Source organism: Danio rerio, chromosome 15, assembly GCF_052040795.2.
Source record: "Danio rerio strain M-AB ecotype USA chromosome 15, GRCz13ab, whole genome shotgun sequence".
NCBI lineage: Eukaryota > Metazoa > Chordata > Actinopteri > Cypriniformes > Danionidae > Danio > Danio rerio.
In genome coordinates, this window is record NC_141035.1 from 31,755,469 (window position 1) to 31,780,860 (window position 25,392).

At 35.0% G+C, this 25,392-nt stretch overlaps 1 protein-coding gene across 3 annotated transcripts in view; it reads left to right on the top strand.

Moving 5' to 3' along the window:
• The window catches only part of si:ch211-137a8.2, a 47,373-nt gene that overhangs the window by 4,521 nt on the left and 17,460 nt on the right, over positions 1-25,392 (top strand). For 2 of the 3 annotated variants that reach the window (XM_087283332.1, XM_087283331.1), the window contains exons 2-7: positions 12,020-12,291; positions 12,372-12,522; positions 14,985-15,167; positions 18,380-18,517; positions 19,917-20,111; positions 24,754-24,964. In XM_087283332.1, the coding sequence (XP_087139458.1) occupies positions 12,020-12,291; positions 12,372-12,522; positions 14,985-15,167; positions 18,380-18,517; positions 19,917-20,111; positions 24,754-24,964 (1,150 nt within the window). Of the gene's footprint in view, positions 1-12,012; positions 12,292-12,371; positions 12,523-14,984; positions 15,168-18,379; positions 18,518-19,916; positions 20,112-24,753; positions 24,965-25,392 lie in introns of all 3 variants that reach the window. The other variant, NM_001328091.1, reaches the window with a different exon arrangement.

The window sequence follows — 25,392 nt, forward strand, 5'->3', positions numbered from 1 at the left end:
GGTGCTAAATAAGCAATTTGTTATTCCTGAGTTTTATTTGACGACCTGGAAACATAAGATACTGTTGCTTTGGCATAATGCATAGCTAATGCCTGTCCAATTTTTTATTATTATTATTTTTTATTAAAGTCACACATAAGTAGGAAATGTAATAAGCTGTTTTAAGCTTAAAAAAATTATGGAGAAATATAAAATCATACTTTCACAAGGTAATGTTGTTGGCAATCAAATGCTGCTGCAGGGGAGTGTATAAATGATCCCATGAGTAAATGTAAAAATAAATCTGCTAACAAAAAAATAACTAAATCTAATCATGCCAGAGTCTGTTTTGTTTAAATCGGCCTGTTTTACACCACAACTTTACGCTCAAAAGAATTTGCTAAAACAAGAAACGATTATGTTTGAGACTCACAGCATGTCATTACTGTGTACTGAACTCACCTATGCTTGGGTATTACCAGTTTTACATTCTATTGCACATTTAAATTATTACAGAACTCCATTGTGTCTTTATTTTTCTCCTGCGAGAATGACCTCACTCCGGGCTCCGGTAGTGATGTGTCAAACAGACATTCTGCTGTGTAAAACCTGCTGTCTGTCCTTGAATGAATTGTCAGTCGTCAGGTGAATGAGTCTGTGTTTTTCTCCCTGAGCACAACACCTGTCAGGCGTCTGCTGGCTGGGGAATCACAGCTCGCAGAACAATCATTTCCATCTCCAGCTATGACGCATTCATGTGGAACAGCAAAATTCATCTTTTTAACAAGTGCTTTTTCTAGAAGTTTGCCTTTGGCTATATGCTGCAATTAATAGAAGACGTCCTACATTTGATAAACTATTCTAGACAGACCTTTAGACTGACGGCAGAAGGTCTGGACTACACAGTTGCTTTCATTGATCAAAGTTATCCAAGTATCAGTGTGACTGACGTGTAAACCCAATGTGAGAATGTAAATTCAATGTCCTGACAATAAAAAATCAGGGTGTTTTCATTTATACCAAGTGCCTCAAAGAGCCATGAAAGAAAGAGGGAAGGGTTTGCATGAAAAAGGGAGTTTTATGACATGCAGTACAGCTAATTTTCACACCAGCAATATAAACGCAGGGGAGATAAGGCAGTGATTGGGAGAGCAGCATTTACAGTAGATAGTGAAGTGGAGGATTTTCAGTCCATACTATTGTAATGGTATTACTGTAAGCTTAGTAACTAAATCATTTTGACTAGGGTACGTCTTTAAAACTGAAAGAGTACTGCTGATGATACTAACTAACCCTACCATCTGAATAAACATAAAGAAAGAACATTGATCACACATTAAACTCGTAAAGAGTGCAATAAACAAACTGGAACCGCGACTTTTTAAAAAGAAGACGAGCTGCAAATAAGCAAAAGCTCTCGGGTAAAAAATGTTCCTTACAAAAAAATTTTTTGTCTTTGGGTTTAATTTAATTCATATTTTTAGGAGAAATAGAAACAAAATCTTCATTGCGGCACATTTATAAACGCAACACTGACGACTTGTGTCTCCAAACAATTCTTCTTCTACTACTTGTTTTAATTACGGCTGGCAACACAGCGTGGCTTCTCTCTGGAAACTCTTACCAGATAAAAGGAGTCTTCAAAGCTATATCATGCAAATTAATGGAGTTGCATCTTGTTCACAATAAAGCGTGCTGATTGGTTCAAACCAAGTCTTTCTCACAAATTAATGAACAGATGTGCTGAAAACTCAATGACGTCAATTTGTACCAGCTAATACAGACAGCCAATCGTCACGCTGGATTTTACACAATGATCTCATGATCATGACATTGCATCAATTTCTTTTTAAATCGAAAGAATAAATTTGCTCAAAACAATGCAAAAACAACCAGTTTTCACTTTTTAGTGAAATATATGTGTCCTCATAATGTTTTTTAGCAACATGAGACATAGATAAGTCTGTCAACATCTCAAAAAATGTGTTTTGGTGTTATGACCCTTTAAGATAAATTATGATGTCTTTTAGGTCCTATATACACCGTGTATTAAAGAAGTTCACTTGCGGTATGAAAATAATTTAAAAGTCATCATTAACTTTTTCCAATCTTGTTGAACACAAAAGAAGACATTATGCTCTATATTTATTGGAGCAATTATGTGGTAAACATTTAATGAACAAATCTATGTTACTCAGTTGACAGTTGGGAAATAAGACAATGAAAAGGATGTGGATGCAACTTTTTTTCGTTAAATGTAATCAAAGTGAAATATGAGCATCTACATTATGGCCACATACATTGTCTGTATTTAATAGCACTTGTATTCGATAATTTTATTGTAATGCAATGTGCACTTTTTGTAAAGCTGCTTTGAAATTGCAACAATAATTATTGTTAAAGTGCTGTACAAATTGAATAAAACTTGAATAAATGGAAAAATGAAAATTTTAAGGAAAGGAGTAAGGATTGATTTAATGTAAATTTCCTTTAGGTTGTGCACAGAACATAACTCTCTCCAGAAATTGTGATGATTGATGCCATTGTAATTTTCATTTGAGTGTTTGGTGTTTACATTTTTTAGTTTTTGACCAATTTTGCTAATATGACAGAACCAAACACTCATGTTCTGCTTTTGAACTAAACCACTTATCTTGATGGATTTTGTTGAAGTTTTTAATTTTTTGAAACTACAAATTTTTCCAGTACTTCTGAAAATGGGCAATCTCAAAGCGTTTAAGCCCTGTTTACATGTGTATTTAGCGTTGTCTTCTTGTGATCAGATTGATGGAGATGCATTTTAAAGCCATGTGCAAGTGCATATATGTGGGCTTAGTATCCCAATGGCTTCATTTCCAATTTTGGATGCTCAAAGAACATGACAATCTCCTGATCAATTGAACTAAATTGGTTCAAATTGACTTCAAATCACTTGGTGTTTGTTTCCCATCTTGTTAGCATATTTAGCCAAAAGCCCATCAGAGGCTGAGACTGTACATTTGATATAGTCTCAAATTTAGCAGATCGTCTTTGTCATCTGTTGTTCCTCTAATGATGGCAAGGGAAATGAAGGCGATTCCAGGAGGAAGCTGTTTGAGAGCTCTCACCAGATTGCGAGTGCTGTAAATGGGATTAGAAGAAGCCTGGATTGGATTTGAAGGCTGATCTTGCTACTTGAATCACATACTGACAATTTCTCGGAGAGCATTGAGCTCCTATTAGGAGTATTAAGGGCATGGTCGGGCTTAAATTGAGACACATTTTCTGTTTAATGCCAAATTGGACATAATGAACTGTAATTTGCAGGGCCCAGAGCGGGTTTGCTGTGTGATGCTCTTTTGCCATCTCCACAGCTTGGTCTCAGAGGGGCCCAAATTGAGATAGGGGGCTCCTTGCTCATCTCCTGCTTTTGTGTGTGTGTGTGTGTGTGTGTGTAGTGGATCAGATCAGGTGTCCTGGCACTGGCCTCTTCTCTCTATCCGGGTGCTGAGAAAGGCCTATTTGTTTGCGATTTGGGCCTGTGGCACCAAAGAGACAATGAGTGCAGTCTCTGCGAGCACAGGGAGTTTTCGGAGCACCAGGGTCCTTCTCTCCTCCGTCTTCATGAACACCGGAAACGCAGATGCCTGCACGGAACGCCACAGACGGGACTGGGTGGGAGTGTGTTTACACGTTTGTGATTTTAAAAATACATTTTCTGAAGAGGCTTGGATTCATTGAGCGGGACTGTTTTAGATTGTTGACAGTTTTATCACTCCCACTGAGCAAATGGTGGTGACGCTGTGGGTTTGTCATGTAAAGCTGTGGTTCTCCATTGGGTTTGTGTGAGGACCAAGGTTTTATGTTGTGACCTGGGTGTGTAATGTACTTATGTTTTTAAAACACAAAATTGGTGGGGAAAATGAAACCTTTTTCCAGAGGCCAAATGTGTTAAATCAGGGGTGTCAAAACTCAGTCTTGGAGAGTTCAGTTTCAACCCTAATCAAACACATCTGAACCAGCTAATCAAGCTCTTATGCCTCGTTTCCACTGACTGGTACAGTACGGTATGGTTCGGGTCGGTACGGGTCACCTTTATCAGGCTTGCATTTCCACTAGCAAGGGTACCCTTTTGGTGGGCGTGGTATAGGACAAAGTTTCAGTCGACGTCATGCTCACTCGAGAAAATGTCTACAATAAAGCTGCACAAGTCGCTCGCATATCATATGAAAAGCACTTCTCACAAAACAGACGCTTTACACACATAAATACTTCTGTATAAATGTTTATTACTAACATTTCTATGAACATGAGTTGATTATAACTGCAGATCAATAACAGTGCGATATAGCCTACTGTAATGTCTGCAATTATGTTAAATAAATAAATGAACATTTATGAAGGCATACAGACCCTTACAGTCCCGATATGTTACCAACTACAGAAAAAGTACACAGCATACATTTCATCCTTAATTAGGTGCAAAACAACACAAAGTATAGCCTACAGTCAGTGAAAACCTCTCATCTGTGTCTGTAATCTTCAGCAGCACATGTAGCCTCTGTTAGAGAGTCATTCCATCATTCCTAGTTTATCCAGTTAATCTCTCGCTGTGTATTTCAAACATGGCGGGTCCTTTGTTTACATTCGGGCTTGTTGCCTAAGCGAATGACGTATCACTGTAAACCAATAGCGTTCAGCTGCGCGTCTAGCTCCACCTTTTGGTATCTTTTTTTGTGTTTGGGACCCCTTCGAAAGGGTGCTGGAAAAAGTGGTTCGGTACGGTTTGGTTCGGAACCGTACCGAACCACTCAGTGGAAACGGGCCATTAGATATACTTGACCAGGAGATTCCAAACTCTGTCCTGGAGGGCCGGCATCCTGCAAATTTGAGCTCCAACTTGCTATAACACACCAGAAGGGTGTGTCAAAGCAAGTTGTTGCTAAACTCCGCAGGACATTGGCCCTCCAGGACCGTGTTTGGACACCCTTGTGCTAAATGATTAGGGATGTAACAGTAAATCAGTTTAGATGCCTAAATAAGTTGGTAATTTTTTATTTTTTTTAATGGGAGTAACTTAGGCGTTTATATGAATAAATCTCTTAGAGGAACCGACTGCCTTTTAGAAAAGTTTGGGTTAATTTTGGCTCATCTTGCCTCTTAGTAACTTCGTTTACATGGACATCAATATTTGTATTATTTCCCTTAATCTGAATGAGACTATAATTTGTAAAGGTGTTTATACGAGTTAATTTTTGAATGTTCTTTGCATGGTCCTGTTGTTCATGTTAAAGCAAATCGTTTGATCAACATCATTGCTATTCATGTTTTCTCAAAAGTTTCATGTAATGTTTTCATTTTTTTTATCTTTTGACTTTAACTGCAGTCCAGCAGTTTTACGTTCATTCAGGAACATTTCATTAATGCCCCCGCGTGACAAACTAATGTGTTGGATGCACTTATGAACTGGTGGAAAAGTGTTGTTTAAATGGAATTTGATACAGCATGCTGAATTAAAAAAAAAAAAAAACTCTGCTTTTCGTGATGCAGGTGTCTGTGGTCCTTTACTGACTCAGTGGGTACAGAGAATAGACTTTTTGTTTAGACTTTGTTTAATCGGATTAATTGAATCAAAAATGGCTGTTAACACTGTAGACTATTAATCATTGTCTTAATCATAATAAAATTGTATTATTGGTGTCCATGCAAACTATCTCTGATGCATATTAAAGTACTGTTCATAAGTGCAGTTACAGTTTTTACCTATAGTAAACACACTATGACTGCTGTTTATAAACACCACCTTCTGGCATATATATATATATATATATATATATATATATATATATATATATATATATATATATATATATATATATATATATATATATATATATATATATATATATATATATATATATATATATATATATATATGGGGAGTGACGTATCTCTGTAAACCAATAGCGTTTAGCTGCGCATCCCAAAAAGTGTTACGGGTACAATTCGCTTTAGGTATCTTTTGACAATGGAAACTGCCATAAAAGCGTACTGATTTGTACCGTACCACTCAATGGAAACAAGCCATTATAGCAAAAGTTAGTTTACATCCTGATTGTTGAGTCCACGAGTCTAATGATGATTTACTGGAGAGCTTGAGATTGATTAGCATCATCAGACATGCTGTTAAACTCATTTTTGTCCTCCACCTCAGATTCATCAATCGAATGTGGGCAGAGACTGTCGCTTGTGCTTTTTGCTTGGCAGCCTGTGAGATGAGCTCTAGTATGAGCCCTGAGCTTGGCAGGAGATCTGCTGTTTACTGCCCTGAATGAAAAAAAGCCTCAGTCTGTTATGACCTTTCCTCGGCTTATCATAAACAGAGCGAAGCAATTGTCAATAGCCACCGAAAGGGTAACATTAGCTCCGTTTGCAGAGGAGACGAGCTCCACTTTATCCGCCGTTAAGAAAGAAAAACGATGCCCCCCCAGAGCCACGTTCATTTTCTCTGAGGGTGTTTTGTGCCTGTATTGAGGTGTCATGTGATGTGGAAAAATGGACTATAAAACCTGAATAAGGAGCCGGAGAGTGATTCGCACTTCATTGATGTGTTGAATGCATCATTACTTTTCATTCGCTTCCACATGCAGACTCATCGCGCATCACCTTTCTCCTAAATGGACTGGTTTTTTTTTTGTCCTCTGTCAGACTGGCAGACAGCGGTTTGCGTGTTTATTCAGCTCTGGCTCATTCAGATGCGGGCTGTGTTATAGAAAGGTCCCCAGATGCACCTGCCTCATCGTCTGTTTCTGGCCATACCACAGACTCTCGCTCAATGGGATGACTAAGCATCTGTAATCCAACCTGTCATTTACATCCCTGCGCTTCTCATGCTGCTTTCTGGGGGTGCTCTTTGTGTTTGTTTAACATGGTACTTGTCTACGAGTTTCTTGAAGGATAATATGGATTATATTAACACGGCCAAAGTTATCCTTGATGGGGTTGGTTAGCAAAAAAGCCGGATTTATGTTGCTATTTGTTCATTTTATATTATTTGAGTTGTTCTCTCACAAATAAATTATTTATGTTTTAATTTATTTGGTAATTTTATTTTTATTTACTTTTTAATTTTGTTTTTTATTAACTTTTGTGGTTTATTTACATATATATATATATATATTTCTGTTGTGTTCTCAAAAAAATTTTCCATTTGGTGACTTATTTTTAAAAAATAAATATTTACTTATTTTAATTATTTCTTTATTTACACATGTTTTATTTATTTTGAGAATTTAAGCGTTTAAGTAAATAAATAGTACACATTTATATTTTTATATATTTTATTGACTGATTTAGTTGTGTTAATCATTTCTATATTGACTTATTTGAGTTGTGTTTTCAGAAAAGTGATAGAAGTTTTTATTTATTTAGTGACTTATTGTTAATTACTTATTTTACTTCATTGAATTCTTCCTTTTAAATAAAAATTTAAAGTAAATAAAATTTACTTGATTTATTTACTTATTTTATTTAAATATGTTTTCAAAGTTATTTATCTGGTGACTTATTTTATTTACTTCTGTGTTATGTTTTTTATTTTATTTTATTTACTTGTTTTATTTATTTACCTATTTATTTCTTTATATACATGTTTTATTTTTTTTATTTGAGTCTTAAAAATAATAGACGATTTTATTTATCTGGTGGCTTTTTTACATATTTACATTTTATTTGTTTTTATTTATTTATTTACAATTCTTTCAAGATTTGTTTCTTTAAAAAATAGAACCAATCACTACCAATTTTTCACCATTTTTACCATTCTTTTGATTTATTCAATAGAAAGACAACAATTTTAATGTCAAATATTTTTCTCAAATCAATATTTGCTATTTTCCTGAACTTGCCACCAGCATTATTTTACCACCATCCTATGACTGTCTTGCACGACTACCATGCTTAAGATATTTATGTATTTTGCTTGGTCAAATATGCCAGAATGGTCACGTTATTGTTACAGTTTCTGCTTTGTGAATTTGCATATCTTCCTATACTTTGTGTTGGTCTTGTATATCCATCTCTATGGCTTTGTTTTTGTTAAAACCTTATGATTTGTAACTCAAACTGGGCCGGGATGCACTATAGGCCCAAAGGCTAAAAATCAGGCTGAAATCAGATTCTCAACATCCCGTTTACAGTCATTGTGTCACCCTTACACACACCTATTCCTGAAGACACAGGCTCAGCGCTAAGATGGGAAATGGCCTCCAGCCTGCTATAAGTTTGTTCACTCCTGAAAAGGTTTGGAACAGAGTATGGATTGCAGTGGTGTTTGCACTCCATTACTCCTCAGGCGAGAGCAACATTCTCTGCAGCCTGAGAAAAGCAATAACGGAGACTTCGATTTTCAAGCTGACTGCCTTGAGACTCAGTCCAGTGCCTTAATGCCCTCTATTGGGGCAAAATCACAGCAGACCCTGAGAAATGACAGCCATTTTCGGCTCAGCCCCGAAGCCGGCGTGTACCTGTGGTGGAGACTGGTGAGGTGGATGACAAGGTTGCCTGTAAATTACACTCATCTAACTTTGAGTTATAAGCTAGTCAGGCTTCAAGTTTTGAAAGAACTATTCTACTCAAGTGAGGCAAGTCCATTCATAAATATACTTTCAAGACTGATAGAAGCTCTTAAAGTGATGGCTCAGCCGAAATGGACATTTTTGTTTTTTTACACGCACTGTTGACATCCAAGTTTTCTTTTCTACTTAAAATCAAATATTTTTAGCTGATTCTGTGATTCTTAGTGATTTTGTGAAAACCCTACTCAGTCTTTGTGCTGCAAAACTCCCCTTACAATAAAACACATTTTACTGGACTGTCCTGCTTTTACTGATTCCAGAAGACTTTTTTTTTTTTTTTTTTTTTTTTAAATGCACTCTTTTAAGGACATTAACAAAGTGAAACCAGAAAAGATTTTAGAATTTTTATCATGCATCACCACTAAAAATCTCATTTAGTTTATGTATTCTGTTGTTTGTTGATTTTAAATTGTATATTTATTGTTGAAAGGTTCCTGCCATGAAAATAGCCTTGGTTGCTGACATGTCATTAAATAAAAAATACATTACATTACATTACTTGGTGATTTCGTAGAATGCCAATGGTCCAATGTTTACTGGCACTACGAGTGTCAAATATAAATACAGGCAAAATAAAAATGAAGACTAGCTAGAATTTGATGACATGATGATTGTACATACATCATTATGCTACAGGGTCATTGCTCCAGACTGTCAGGAATGTTTGCGCCTCTATAACACATTGTCTATGTGGGTAATTTTGTTTTGACTGTATACAGAATGGTGTTTTTAAGACGCTGAATGTGCCATTTTAATAATCACCAATAACATGAAGGAGAGCCTGAAGGTGAATAAATTCACAGCACATATTTAAGTAAACTACAGTGCATCCAGAAGGTATTCACAGGGCTTCACTTTTTCCACTTTTTTATGTCACAGCCTTATTCCAAAAAGGATTAAATTAATTTATTTCCTCAATTCTACACACAATACCCCATAATGACAATGTGAAAAAAGATATTTTTAAATTGATTAAAAATAAAAAACCTAAAAAATCACATGATGTACATCAGTACTCACAGTCTTTGCTCAATACTTTGATGCACATTTGGCAGCAATTACAGCCTCAAGTCTTTTTTAATATGATGCCACAAGCTTGGCACACCTGTCTTTGGCAATTTTGCCCATTGCAGTACCTCCTCAAGCTCTATCAGGTTGGATGGGGAGCGATGGTGTACATCTATTTTCGGATCTCTCCAGAGATGTTCAAAAGGATTTAGGTCTGGGCTCTGGCTGGGCCACTCAAGGACATTCACTGAGCCATTGTGAAGCCACTCCATTAAATTTTGATGATGTGCTTTGGGTTATTGGCCTGCTTGAAGATGAACCGTCGCCCCAGTCTGAGGTCAAGAGCAGTCTGAAGCAGGTTTTCATTCAGGATGTCTCTGTACATTTGCTGCATTCATCTTTCCCTCTATCCTGACTAGTCTTCCAGTTACTGCTACTGAAAAACATCCCCACAGCATGATGCTGCCACCACCATGCTTCACTGTAGGGATGCTATTAGCCTGGTGATGAGCGGTGCCTGGTTTTCTCCAAATGTAACACCTGTCATTAACTTCAAAGTGTTCAATTTTAGTCTCATCAGACCAGAGAATTTGTTTTTTTATGATCTGAGAGTCCTTCAGATGCCTTTTGGCAAAGTCCAAGCATGACTTCCATCAGGCCACTCTACCATAAAGAGAACAAAATACAGGGATTTTGGATTTGGCAACCCAGAGTAGTAAAGTGAAGTGACGCTGTGGTTTTGTTAAGGATTCACTTCAGTGTCTGTGATCAGGCTAAACAGTGTTCTTAAACAGACATTGAGATGGAGTTTTCACAGTTTAAAAGCATATATGCTTGGTTCTGGAAACAGTATTCAATACTTTATAAACAGATTGTAATATATATGGGTGAAGCAATGTAATAAAACGTGATTACAGTCTCTGTTGTAGGATTCTGAGAAAACCTGCTTTTCAGCACCACTCACTGGTCATTTGACTTCGAAACCGCAGTAAAACATGCAAAGAGCAGTTGTTCGTGAGCATTGGTTGTTGTTTTTTTTTGTCATGAGATCTTCATTGAGGTCAGCCTAAGGCTCTTTTTGGGCCTGTGACTCTTGACTGACAGCAGCCGTGGCCTGGCAAAGCTGACCTTGCTCTGCCAGTCACATTATGCAGGTATTAGAGTAAGGAAAATCTATTTGCCTTTTTTTTCTGTCAGGGCTGAGGCAGCAGCGTCATAACTCCTTTGGGTAATGGGCATAAAACTGATTTATGGTTTTTGATGGCTGAAGTTTTACCCCAGAGCATAGGAGCTTTTCTCTGTGTCTGAGATGTCTGAAAGTTTTAATTCGTTTGTCATGCAGAGAAACCACAGATTTCCTTACCAGATTCTGCGACGTGAGTTTCTAGGCACTATGAATGATTCGTGAAATTCTTTTGATACGAGAGGTGGCTAGAGAAAACGAGGCAATGTTGGAAACTCTCTGAAGGAAGTTGAATGGTGTATGATTTCATTCAAACTGGCAGATTTATGAACTGTTATGTGCTTCAGACCATGCCTTGTCTTTGTGTGTTTATTATGTTTTAATTTTAGTTTATCTATTTTATTAATGTTTTGGTTTTATTTTTTTTATTTTTGTTAGATTGTAATCATTGTAACTACTAAATTCATGCAAAGTGTCATTTTGCAAATTTTATATTTTGCACATTTTAAACTAAGCACTTGCTAGTGTTTAGATTTGTTTATTAGTTTTTTTAATTAATGTGAGTTTTTTTATTATTATTTGTTTACAATATTTGTTTTCTTAATGAACATATTTGCTAAATATTTTCCAAATAATGTTTAACAGAGCAAGGAAATGTTCACAGTATGCCTGTGAAATAGTTGTTTTTCTTCTGGATAAAGTCCTATTTGTTTTATTTTAGCTAGAATAAAAGCAGTTTTTAATTTTTTAAAAAAACATTTTAAGGTCAATTATTAGTCCCTTTAAGTTATATATTTTTTTGATTAGTCTACAGAACAAACCATCGATATACAATAGCTTGGCTAATTACGTCAACCTGCCTTATTAACCTAATTAAGCCTTTAAATGTCACTTTAAGCTGTATAGAAGTGTCTATAGCATCGTAAAAATGAATTTTAATAAATTTTTTTGACTTTGGATTATTTATTTTTGTTAATGTTTTTATACTTATGTTAAAGATTTGAATCAGTGTTTTTGCATTTCTTATAAATCCTTCTGATAACTGGCCACCACTGGTTAAATTCATTTTAATATATTCATTTGAAAAAAAAAAAAAAGCATTAACAATCCACAATGCATTTACTGTACATCCTCAGAAGAAGCTCAGTTTTACCAAAAGGATCCCAATACATCTGTTCATCATGTTGAATTTGACCCTATTATAAACTGACTTCTCTTTATTTCCAGCAAGCAGATGCCGTTTGCTGATGCCAGGATGTTAGAAGAGCCTTTACTCAAAGCCAATGGAAACAGCAGAGAAAGAGACGAAGACCGAGAAGAAAAGCCAACATGCGTTGAAATGAACCAAAATGGCCTGTACCTCCAATCCTCAGAGACCTGCTGTCCCACAACAAGCTCTAAACCATATGATGATGATGATGATGACTTGAATGAGTTCTCTAATGAGTGGTTGTCCATTGGAGACTTGAGCCCGGATGTTTCCTTCTCCCTCGAGGGCTGCGTCAAGTGAGTGGCTATTCATGACTATTGACAGCCTGTCTGTGTAATTATTCTGTTCTGTGTAATTGTTTTTTGTTATCCGTCAGGCTGGAGAAAAGGTGGATGCTGTGGCATGAGTTCAAAAAAGATCTTTCTTCCATGGATGAATGGCTTCGGTCGGCTGAGAAGATTGCAGCTTCTCCAAACTCCAGCCATGTGCTGTATAAAACTGCAAAAGACGAGTTAAGAAAATATGAGGTAATGAGAGGAGATTAAGTTCTTGTAATGAAACTCAATTTGTTTTCTTTGTAGGGGGATAGATTTTGTTTGTTTGTTTGTTTTGTTTTACTTAATATGCTTTTGTTGAACCCTACTTTTCAGCCTAATATTGGAATTTGTACAGGAAAGACTACATTACCCATGACGCTGTGTAGAAAGTTCCACCAATCAGAGAGCCTCAGTGGATTAACTGGTGAAATGGATCTTTAGTTCCCACTCACATGAAGCACTGGGAATGACATAATAGAGTGGGGAAAATATTTTGATATACATTCAAGGTTTTCTAATAATACTTTTTAAAAGGTTTTAAAGCAGGTCACATGTTTTAGTGTGGCGTTTTCCGAAAAATGGTAAAGATTTTACCCATGATTGTAACCATGTAGTTTTTTATTTTTATACATTGGTACATGTAAGGGTTATTGTAGTCTACTTAAAAGCAACCTATGATGTAAATCATCTTTTGTAACCTGTTTTGAAAGAAATGTGTGCAAGTATAGTGTCCACAGTCATGTTGGGGTGATGTAAACACTACGTTTTTTTTTTTTCCTGACGTAAAATAGGATTTCCATTTTCCATTCCAGGATCCTCCCATTTTGAGACCCACCACAACATGATGTAAAAGGGTGGTTTCTTGCTCACTGAATTGATTGACATGCGTATTAACATTATAGTCGTAGTAACGCATATAATCATATTTACAAGACAGGAAATGCACAAAACAACTAGGATTAAAAGATCAGCTGCACCTCATGAATGAGTTTTACAAGTTTAAAACGTTTTTAAAAGTGCATGCATCTAATAGAGACCATAAAATTGCTACGTAATTCATCACCACAGCCACTTGGTGTCAGTAGAATTATAAAAGAAGACTCTTTAGTCCCAGTTTGTTGACTTAAATCAGGTTTATTTTGTACATCAACTTAACGGATATCCATACAGCAGTGGATATTAACCTGTATCCTGTCACATTTCTCGTGCATAAACAGACCGGCGGGGTTGGGGCTGGGGCTGGTAGGGGTTAGAGGTGCACGCATGTGAATTCAATAACGACACTGTGTGTGATTCATCATTGCAGAAAGGCTTGTATTAACTCCACAACAAATATATCAAATAAAAGTTGGAAAAGTTCTTACTGTCTGTAAGTGACTTGTCTGTCACTGTGCTGTTTAACTATGTGAAGTCTACACCCATCAGAGCAATCTCTGTGGCTCTGACATGCATGTGGGAAACGTTGGGTGGGGAGAACCAGCTCATTTGCATTAAAGGCACAGGCAAAACACAGCTACAATGTCTTAAGAGCTCAATTTTCCAGATTTAGAAAGATATATAATAAATAATCTGTTGGGTATTTTGACCTGAAACTTTACAGACAAATTTTGTAGACCATTGGGACCATGGGTGCTATTTAATGTAAAATTGTAAAAAATTAAAGAATTTATAAAAATGAACCTTTTATTTTATTATTAAATGTATATAATTAAACTTCCTAAGATGATTAGTATTTTTAATTTAGTTTAGCACTACAGTTAAAAACTAAAATTATTATAAGAAATTATTAAAAATACAACAATTAATCAAACTTTTTAAATTTAAATATGTAACAAAATATGTATATACATTTATTTAATCTATTAGTAACAAACTAATATTTAAACATTGCTATTAAAAACACCTTGGTGTGCACAAGTGAATTATTTTGGATACTAATCTGGGTTTTAAATGACTTTAAGCATGCATAAAAATACTTTATTGAAAACTTTTTTTTGGTGTGTAATTTAAATTATTTTTAAACCCCCATTTTAAAACTACCTAAAGTATTTGTATCTCGTTTACATTCTTTTCACCCAAAATTTTAAAGAATTAATTTCATGAAGAAAAACTAATTAAATTCTAAATCATCTACAAAAAAAATTATACGCATTATACTCCCAGAAACACAGCAGAAGCAAAGCCACATGTTTTCCCTGAGTTTGAAAGTTCTAAAACCTGAACTTTAAATAAAGACAAAGCAACACCAAACTCTAGCTGCTGTTACTGTTTGAGAGGAGAGTCTGAGATCAGTCATTACAGGTGTCTTCTGGCAAATGGAGAACAGCCAGCATTTTGACGCTTCCTCCGATGAAAGTGTAATGAACGACACATGGACACACTTACACGCGCTCAGACAGCACATTTACTCAGACGGTCTCGAAGGCCGGGACTCGTGCCAGTGGAGATAAATGACACCAAATGCTCATCAAACTCCTTGGCTCTGCTCCTAAACAGCTCTGCGCCACCCTGCGTCTTAACCCTCACACCAGTTTCTTAAAATATCCCACTTTAGCTAATCGGGATGTGTTTATTTTTCACCTTCCGGAGGTTAATTTTAGAGTTTACCTCAGAGTTAATCTCCTGATGTCACTGTTTGTTTGTTGTTTGTTTGTTTATTTGTGTGCACTCAGAACCTGCGCGCTGAGGCCAGGATGCGTTTAACCCAGCTGGACTGTTTGACCCAGAGGAGTCGCGCTCTGCACGGGCTCTTCAGAGGTGCTATGGGCGCGCGACTTGTAGAAATGACCAAAGACTGTGGAGAGCGCTGGGATCAGCTCAGCAACACACTTGAGACTGTGTGCCGCAGGTTAAAGGTACACAAACACCCACAAATTAAAAAATACACCGAAAAAATAAAGCAGTCAAAAACAGTTGGCAGAACTTTACTGTACAAATAAATTCGCAACATTTTAGGGTAACTACCACTGAAGTAGAACTAAAGTTATCAATTAAAACTACATGCAGTATTCAACATTTGAAATGTGTCAATGTGACGCATCAAACTTGATATACTGACATCACAGTGGGTAGCATGATCACCTCACAGCAAGAAGGTTGCTGTGTGGAGTTTGCATGTTCTCCCCGTGTTCACGTGGATTTACTTCGGGTGCTTTGGTTTTCCCCACAAGTCCAAAGACATGTGCTATAGGTGAATTGGGGAAGCAAAATTTTCTGTAGTGTATGTGTGCGAATTATATAATATGGGTGTTTTCCATTGATGGCTTGCACCTCGAAGGCCATCTGCTGCGTAAAACTTATGCTGGTTAAGTTGGTGTTTCATTTAGCTGTGGTGACCCCTGATTAATAAATGAAAATAATGAATACAGAACAAATCAAACTATTAAACTACAATAGTTATTCTTGCAAAAATATTTTTTTTATTGTAGGCCATTTTTTTATCGTTATTATTTAGTGTTATTATAATTCATTTATTTTTATTAATATTTCTATTATGTATTACAATTTGTTATAGGCCATAATATTTTATAGCATATTATGTGGTGTTGTGCATGTGTGTATTTACTATTTATTTATGTAATATTATTATTAATAATAACAATAATAATAAACTTTTAAATAAACTTTATTATTATTATTATTATTAATTTATTTTTTGATATGACACAAACCCAAATAAACGTGACTGGGAAGACAAGAACAAAGAGAGTATTATTACAGTGGAAGAGCATCACATGTAAAGTGTCACACTGGGAATTCAGAGAATGTTAATTTATGTTTTTCACTCTAAATTATAGGATGACATGTTCATTTTTTGGCATCCAAACACTGTAAATGAACTGTAATTGTGCTTGAGATGAGCTGTTCTTGCCACGCAATGCTGTAAAACACATACTTTAATTAACCGTTTCACACTATTTTTGATCCATTGGTGTTTTCTGTCTATTAAACACTTTTGAACTGCATTATGGAACCCTGATCTTTGCCGTTACAAATTTTAATCTTAAAGTTTTATTGATATCAATGTCCAGACATCAATCATTTACATCTATAACCCAGACAATATATCATAACACACACACACACACACACACACACACACAAAAAAAGTTAGATGCCAGTACTTTTTCTATTGTACAGCTTTATAGGTCGTTTTGACTTGATGAAATTGATGACGCGCGAGACTCAGATGGAGGGCAGGATATGATTTTTCTACATAGGATTTGCTATTAAAACATCAAAATGTTTCTGTTTTGTGTTTAGAATTGTTAAAATCAACCAAAATAAGTAATGCCAAACAGAGTTTATGGACTTCCAAAAGTTTTTGCTTGTAAAAGGAGAACAATTCAAGAAACTGGCTGAAAACGGAAGAAAAGGCGGCATTTAATCAAAATTTATTCAATACATCTATGTGTGTAAACTTTTTTTTTTTTTTTTTTTTTTAATGTGGTAAGTCGCTTGACAGCACCAATTAAGATTATATACAGGTCTAGCTATGTGTATAAATAAGTTCATGTGTTATAGAAAAATCTGATGCAACCACCACATTCATACAAAATCCAGGAGAATATAAATGATATACCTTGCCATGTAATCGCTGTAATGAAATCTCCATCTTGTTTCGCAGTAATCCAGTCTTTACTGGTGTTTTGGTAACTGTAACGTTAACATATTTATGTGCAGCATGGTGAATGTTCCTTGATATCAAAATCATGAACAGAACAAAAATTAAATGTAACCCTTGCGACAAAGCTAAGGTTCTTATTGTGGAGCACTTTTTTCCCCCTTACAAAAATAAAAAATATTAAAGTAGACTGTGTCCACGCTTTCGTCTGTTATTTTGTGATGTCTGGAGGATATCATGGGGGAAAAACCATAGTAAGTTATAATAAACATGTTTTTGAACCACATAGTAAAGTGTATAACTAATATACAACTTATTGTTAAAGAATGCTACAGAATACTGTAGCATAGTAAACTGATAAACTTTTAAAAATCCTGTAACGTTACTGTAAAATGTGGTGCCTTGTGATAGCGTATAATTATAGCCTAGAAAACTAAAGCCTATTAAATAATATGCATATTACTACAGTAGTGTCGTACCACAGCAACAATATAATGACTACGACAGTTTAATTCAAGTTATTATCTATAGTATAGGTATAGTATTTTTTTTTTTTCCATGTAATGTAATAGCATACAGTATCTACCGCCAGGCAAACAGGCAAATATATTTTAGTTCAGTTGAAAACTCTGCCCTTTTCATGATATAAGGATCATGCCCAACATATATGCTTATTTTCTATTTATATCTTCTTTGAAATATGGTTTAAATGGCAAAACTTTTACTTCCTGTCCTCCATCTGAATTTTGCACATCATCAGAACCACGTGATTGAAAACAACCTTTTGCTATATAGATTTATTTATTATTCAATTCTTTTTTTAAAACTATTTAATGTGTCAAATGCAGAGTTAAAATTTCATTATCAAAATTAGTCGAGTACAGATTATGTTCGTATAATACAAATGGCAAGCTTAATTACTTAACTGATATTAAACAGTCAGTGTATGGTAAAGCAATTACCCAATGATTACCGGCTTTTAGAATAGCAATTTACATGTATATTACCGCACCTTCACAGTGTACAAAGTGCTTAAATGTTCTCAAAATATAAATTTTTTAGTCTTAAAACCAACCAAAAGAAAAAAACTCCCTTTTGAAAGACACTTTTAGCCACTACTTTCTACACATCTAAGTCTCTCTTGCCCCTTTCCTGCCTTCATTTTAATCCCATTAACTCTTTATCCACACGGCCTTCTGCTGCGCCCGCCTTTGGCTTACATAATTCTGTCCTTCTAGCCGCAGTGACCCTGCAAACCGTCTCTCTGTGCTCAGCGGTGCAGTGTTTTGTTTGTGCCGTTTCCGATTTGACGTCCCTGTTGTAATTTTGATGCGTCTCCCTGTCAGTCTGTGTCTGTGCTAAAAACAGCATCAGGATGTAGACAGTCAGACACAATCACGCTCTGCCTGTGTGTGTGTTTTTGTGTGTGTGTGTCTATGACAGCATTTGGTGGGCCAGCGGGAGGATTTCGAGAGGCAGAGGGAAGAGATGGCGGTCTGGTTGGCTGATATGGACCTCAGGCTGACTGAAGTGGAGCATTTCTCGGGCAAAGACACCTGCTCGAAGATGCACCAGCTTCAGGTATTTTAAGCAAGATGTAGATTTAAGTGTCAGGCCATGCAGAGGAATGGTGTGTCTGTGTGTGCAGTGGCTTGGCATCTGGCTTGTCTGGTTTATGGGGTACAGGTGCAGGTTTTTAACCCCTGAGTTGCAGGTTAAGAAACAAAAACACAAACAAAAGCAAAAGGTGGTTTTAAGCTTAAGCACCACTTTCCATTTCAAACATTGTCCTTGTAATAAGTGTATAAAAGATCATTAAAAATAATTGAGGTACAGAAATTTTACAGTGTTAGGTTTCTGTCAAGACTACATGTTTATGTGTGTATATATATTTATAAAAGGCTATGACAATACTTTCATAGTGTCATCGTTTTTGTGTCCAGGCACATCAATTATAATGTTATTTATTTATTTATTTAGAAATAAGTGAAATAAATAAAGTATTTGTTTTTATTAATAAATAAAATAAATAAAAGTAAATTAATAAATAAATTAATTAAAATAAATAAAATAAATATTTGTTAAATTATAAAATAATAAAATAAATAGAAATAGTATTTATTTATTTATTTTTATTTTATTCTTTTTATTTTTAAAATAAACAAACTACAAATAAAATTTATATTTGTTTATTTATTTATTTTGTTTTTGTTTATAATTTATAATAAAATATAAAATTAAAATAGTTTGTTTATTTATTTTATTGATTTTATTTCTAAAAATAAACAAATACAATTAAAATAAGTAAATATTTATTTATTTATTCTATTTAAACCAATAAATAAAAAGAATAAATTAAAATAAATTAATTAAAATAAATAAATAAAATCTAATTAAAACTAAATGCTTATTAAAATGAATATCATGTTAACAAATGAACTATTGTTTAATATTTTGTTATAATCTAAATTAATTAAGTATTAAAATATTAAATTAAATTTATTAAATTATAAATTATTACTGTATCAGCTTAAGATATTGCAATTTAAATCGTAATAAATGTAAATAACTGCTAATAAAGCAAATGGCCATTATTTTAAATAAATTACTAATATATATTATCTAATAATAAACTAAAAGTAAAATAAATACATTTTACCATATCAATCCATAATATGTTGTGAAAAAATCAAAATGACACCTGTCTGAACACGCTAAATTAGTTCCTGCTGTCTTCAGTGGTTCTGTTGTTGTTTCTTTCTGCTTAAATTATGACTGTAAAAGATGTAGGCTGTTGATGTCTTTATATAAAAAAGCTTGTTTTCAATGACTTATTAACATCAAAATTTGTATTCTAGTCTGGTCAAAGAAGCACATACCAGTTACATAATACATGTCCAGGTTTTGTTTCTTCACCCTAGCTCTGATCTTTAAGATGTTGTATGTGTAAGGTAATGAAGCATGTTTATTTGTCTCTCAGGGCTTTCAGGAGGCAGTTGGAGAGAGCGCAGGTCGACTGAATGATCTGCTCCAGCGAGGAGAAGAGCTGATCCAGAGGAGCGAGCCAGCAGACGCTCAAGCCATCGAGAGCCAGCTTCAGGAGCTCCTGCTTCACTGCACACATGTCTTTCAGGCCCTCGGACGCCTGCACACCCGCCTGCTCAGCATGAGACTGGTAGATATCCACCCTTATATCAATATATCAATGGACTTGCAGGCATTTCACCATAGTTTCTGATAGAGATGCATGGAAATGAAAATTCTGGGGTGAAACTGAAAACTCTATATACAGCTGATAATTAGTTATTGTTAACTATTTTGTTGAATAATATTAAGAAATCATGTAGAACCTGTGTTTATGGACCAGAATATTCAGCTCTTTTGAATCTTTGAACACCGTGTGCACAAACTAGTCGACGATACAGTTTGTTTGCTTTTTCGCCGTAACCATTGAAATGAAAGGGTTTTACTGAGCAGCACACGTGAAAGCAGCTTCAGACTGAGCAGTGACTACTAAACCAGTGTATTTTGCAGCACAGCATAGCCCTTTTTTGCCATTTTCAACCAATTTTAAAAGAATTTTGGCAGCCAAAAATTTGGTCCATCGCAAGTTTTTGGAATTTAATGCAATATCATCAATGATGACATTCATATGTATTCGCAGAGACAAAAAAAGTCCTGTATCCTTAGAAGTGGCATCTTTCCTATTTTATTTTATTTTTAACAAAAATAAGGTGGTATGAGAACAAACTAAAGCTTAGAGGACAAATGAAACTTATTGAGTGCACATATGCATGTCAAAAGACTTCAATAAAGCTGTGTAAAACGTTTAAATGCTTAAACATAGCAGTATTTTTATCTGTGTTTTCAAGCCATCCTACACATTTTAATAAGAATGAAGTGCATTTATAATACAAAGCTAATCAATTTATTATTTATAACTTTATAGAATACTATGTGTAGTATGACTTCTTTGTCATTTTGCTATATGAGACAACATCTAGTCAAACAAAGAAGTTATTTCAAGCAATTTCAGAAAATGAAGAGTTCAGATGCAAAAGATTTTTTAGTGATAAATACTATTTATAAAACTATATATGGTTTATATATTGCTTTATTTTATATGTCTGATAAGCTTTTTATATTAATGGACATTGCACAGATATTGATTTTTCTCAAGGTTTTGCTCCGTTCCACTTGCAGTACACCAAAAAATTTGAATTAATGATTTTTATATTATTTGCATTTTGCACATAGTATGTGATGATAGCTGTGGGCAAGGGGAATATGTTTTTGTTCTCTTTATATTAATATTTACACACTTTAAAATGTTTTTATCAGAATATTTTGCACTGTACATTTTACACTACATATTTTGAATCTAACAAGCTTAGTTTGTAATGTTATCAATTTTGACATTGTTATAGTTGCATTAAATCTAAATCCCAAATATCAGAATGACAATAGATCGTTAGGATTTTATTAATGTCAATTTTAATGTCATTGACCTTATGCACTTACTTGACGGATTTCATTTATTCATTTTCCTCCGGCTTAGTCCCTGATTTATCAAGGTTTGCCACAGCGGAATGAACGGCCGCTTGCTTGACAGATTTATGTATTTTTAATTTTAGGTGTTTTGTGTAATGTGTTTGGTGAAATAATTCTAATTGCGTCTTTAGTGATTTGTCAGTTAAATCCACCTATTGGGACAAGACATTGTAGTTAGAGGTTTTTGGAAAAAAAAACACAAGTAGATTTAGCTTTAACAAAGAATTGTCTAAAGTGACATTTATGAAAAAAAAGCTATTTTATTTACCAGCTAATAACCTTATCATTAGATATAAAATGAAACTGCTGAACCTAATCAGTAGAGCCTGATAGAAAACGCTCATTTACAAGAAAAAAGTTCTGATGGGTTTCGAGGGTTTTGCATCTAAACTCTTTAAATGTATTGATTGTAATTATACTCGTAAACATACAAAAGTCTTTGGTACAAGTGCTTAAATGTATTCATTACATAGACCTAATTGTTATACACTACGTATCCCCGTTCAAGCCAAATTTCATATTTTATCGGTATTATTGTGCTAATTCTTGTCGTTTTGCTGTACATTGCAAACCATGAGATATCACCCGTCCCTAATCCATGCACAAACCAGAATAACTTCTCTCCAGGTGTGAAGAAAGTTTCATAGTCTTTACTAACCTCGTGTCTAATTCAATTGCTCCATTATAATGAAATGAAATCAAGATGCGTGTAATCGTTAACTCATTTGCCAACCGAGCGGCTTATATTTCGTCAGCAGCACATCTGTTTATGGTCAATCCTCCATAGATCAGAATTATCACACACACACACCATGTGCACAATCGACTATGAAACCATCAAGAGTCACTCTGATAACTTTTTATTTGATCATTTAATTCATGGCATCTTAAGTTCACTCGCTCTGAGCAGGGCTGTTGCATTTTTTTCTGTACAATTATCCCAAGGGAAAGCTACCCGAGCATCCAGCTTCATGCGTTCTGGCAGAAAAGTCATGAATGCGTCCTCTGAATAGCCTGAATAGTTGTGTCGTAGCCAAGCAGCCACTGTACAATACGTGTACTGTCCATTTGAACAACTTCCTTCTGTGAGCCTTTTGTCTCTTTAGGTCCATGTGGATCACGTAAAGACATGCTAAAAATGTTGCATGCTTATATTCTTTATGCTAAAGTGGGAAATAGGACGTTCAGAGAGTCCCACGCCAGATGTCTTGATGAATATTTTCCATAGATGCATGCAATGTCTAGAATGTGAAGCATTTGATTCAGAAGGATGTTTTCACATTTCGAAATGAAGGAATTGCATTGCATAGTTGCAGTATTATTAAATGCAAAATGTGGACCACAAAACCAGACAGAAGTGGCAATTGTTTTTTGTAAATTTAGATTTGTGCATTATCTGAATATGATAGGACAATATTTAGTCCAAATGCAGCTTTTTGAAAGTCTAGGGGTTGAAACTAATCAAAGAATCCTTGATATTCACATCCAATAATAATCACGTTTGTCTAAATTAAGTTTCTAGTGCATATTACTCGTCCAAAAATAAGTTTCGTCTATTTACAGCTGAAAATTTTCTAAATATTTCCATGCGAAATAATCTTCAATACCTAAATTATTTTTGGCAAGTAAGCTAAATCAATAATGTCCAGCCATGTAATGTTTTTTTTACTTTTGTTTTCCAGGGTCACAAATGATGTAATGTATATTGTACCAAATGGTGTCAAAAATAAGAAGATTTTTATTATTTGGTTAATTTAATTGTGCAAAAAATGCATGTGTATGTTTTAACATGATTTAAAGAAGACAAACCCTAAAAGTGTTATGGATGGATGGATGGATGGATGGATGGATGGATGGATGGCTATAGAGATGGATTGATGAATGGATGTAATAATGGATGGATATAGAGATGGATGGATGATATAGATATTGATGGATAGATAGATATAGAGATGGATGGATGATATAGAGATGGATTGATTGATGGATATAGAGATTGATTGATAATCAGAAATGGATGGATGGATCGATGGATATAGAGATGGATTGATGGATATAAATGGATGGAAATGTGGATAGATGGATGGATGGCTATAGAGATGGATTGGTGGATGGATATAATAATGGATAGATATAGAGATGCATGGATGGATGGATGATATAGAGATGGATGGATAGATGGATATAGAGATGGATGGTCTGATGGATGAATATAGAGATGGATTGATGGATGGATAAAGAGATGGATGGATGATATAGAGATAGAAAGATATAGAGATGGATGGATGGATTGGATATATGGATGGATAGATAGAGAAGGATGGATATAGAAATGGATGATTGGATGGATGAATATAGAGATAGATGAATGGATGGATAGATATAGAGATGTATAGATGGATGGATTGATGGATTTAGAGATGGTTTGGTAGGGAATTGGAGATGGGTTGATTATAGAGATAGATGGATATAGAAATGTATGGTTGGATGGATGAATTATGTATGGATGAATGAATATAGAGATGGTTGGGTGGATGGATAGTCAGGCTTAATTAGCACTGTAATCATTGAATGACACAAGCTCCATTGGGGCTTCACGGTTGCGCAGTGGGTAGCATGATTGCCTCACAGCAAGAAGGTCGCTGGTTCGAGCTTCGGCTGGGTCAGTTGGCATTTCTGTGTGGAGTTTGCATGTTCTCCACGTGTTCATGTGGGTTCACTCCGTGTGCACCGGTTTCCCCCACGGTCCAAAGACATGGGGTACAGGTAAATTGAAAAAACTAAATTGTTTGCAGTGTAGGTGTGTGAATGAGTGTGTATGGATGTTTCCCAGTGATGGGTTGCGGCTAGAAGGGCATCCACTTTATATACATATGCTGGATAAGTTTCCAATTCATTCTGCTGTGGCGACCCAAGATTATAAAGGGACTAAGCTGAAAAGAGAATGAATGAATGACTAAACTCCAGCATTAAACAGCCACAAAATGACTATTAATTGGCATTGCAAATACATCTTAAAAAATAAATAAATAAATCTACGTCTAGTAAATAATATTTGCATGATTTCTGGACAAAAATTAAACCTTGCATCACACAAATAAATGACATTTTCTAACTTTAATATTATGCTATATTATTTGAATCTAATAAACACAACCTTGACGAGCATACAATATTGATGTATATATTTTTTAAATAATCTTGTCATGAAGTAACCTGTTTACATTAAAGTGGGCTTCTGTAACTGCAGGTGTGTATGTGTGCAGGTGTTTGAGGAGGACTGGGCTCTGTGCTCTCCTGACTCCGGCTGTCCCTCTGAGAGTTTGCTGGAGGACGAGGGCTTCATGGAAAAGATCATGGCTCCTTTTCCTCAGTCCAGTCACGATCAGCTGGTTCTGGAGTGGGACCCTTCAGTGGACATCGGCGGTTCAATCTCTCATGATGACACTGACTCGTCCTCCTTCAGTGCTGCTGCAGGTAATAAAGTCTGACCCTACGATACAATAGTTCCTCCAAGAAAAAAAAAAATCTTCATAATTTCTTGCAAAATAAGGCCAGGTGTTTATGAAATGGTTAATAATTAACATAATATTAATTGTATTAAGCGCTCTTTTTGTCATTGACTGTGTAACACACAGTCACACAACTTCAGTTACTTATTCATGGTCAACTTAAAATGCTAGTTGGGGAAGTAATATGTATGGAAATGTTTACATACCAATAACTCTCAATTTTTATTTATTTATTATTTTACATTTATGAGGTCATGACTGGTATATAGGCCAATAAATATAAATCATATTAGTTATTCTTAGCTTGATTTTAGAAAGTAAGAGGAAATGCATTCAATGGAGTATTATAATTATACAATGCTTATTTTATTTTATTTTGATTTGAGTTAATTT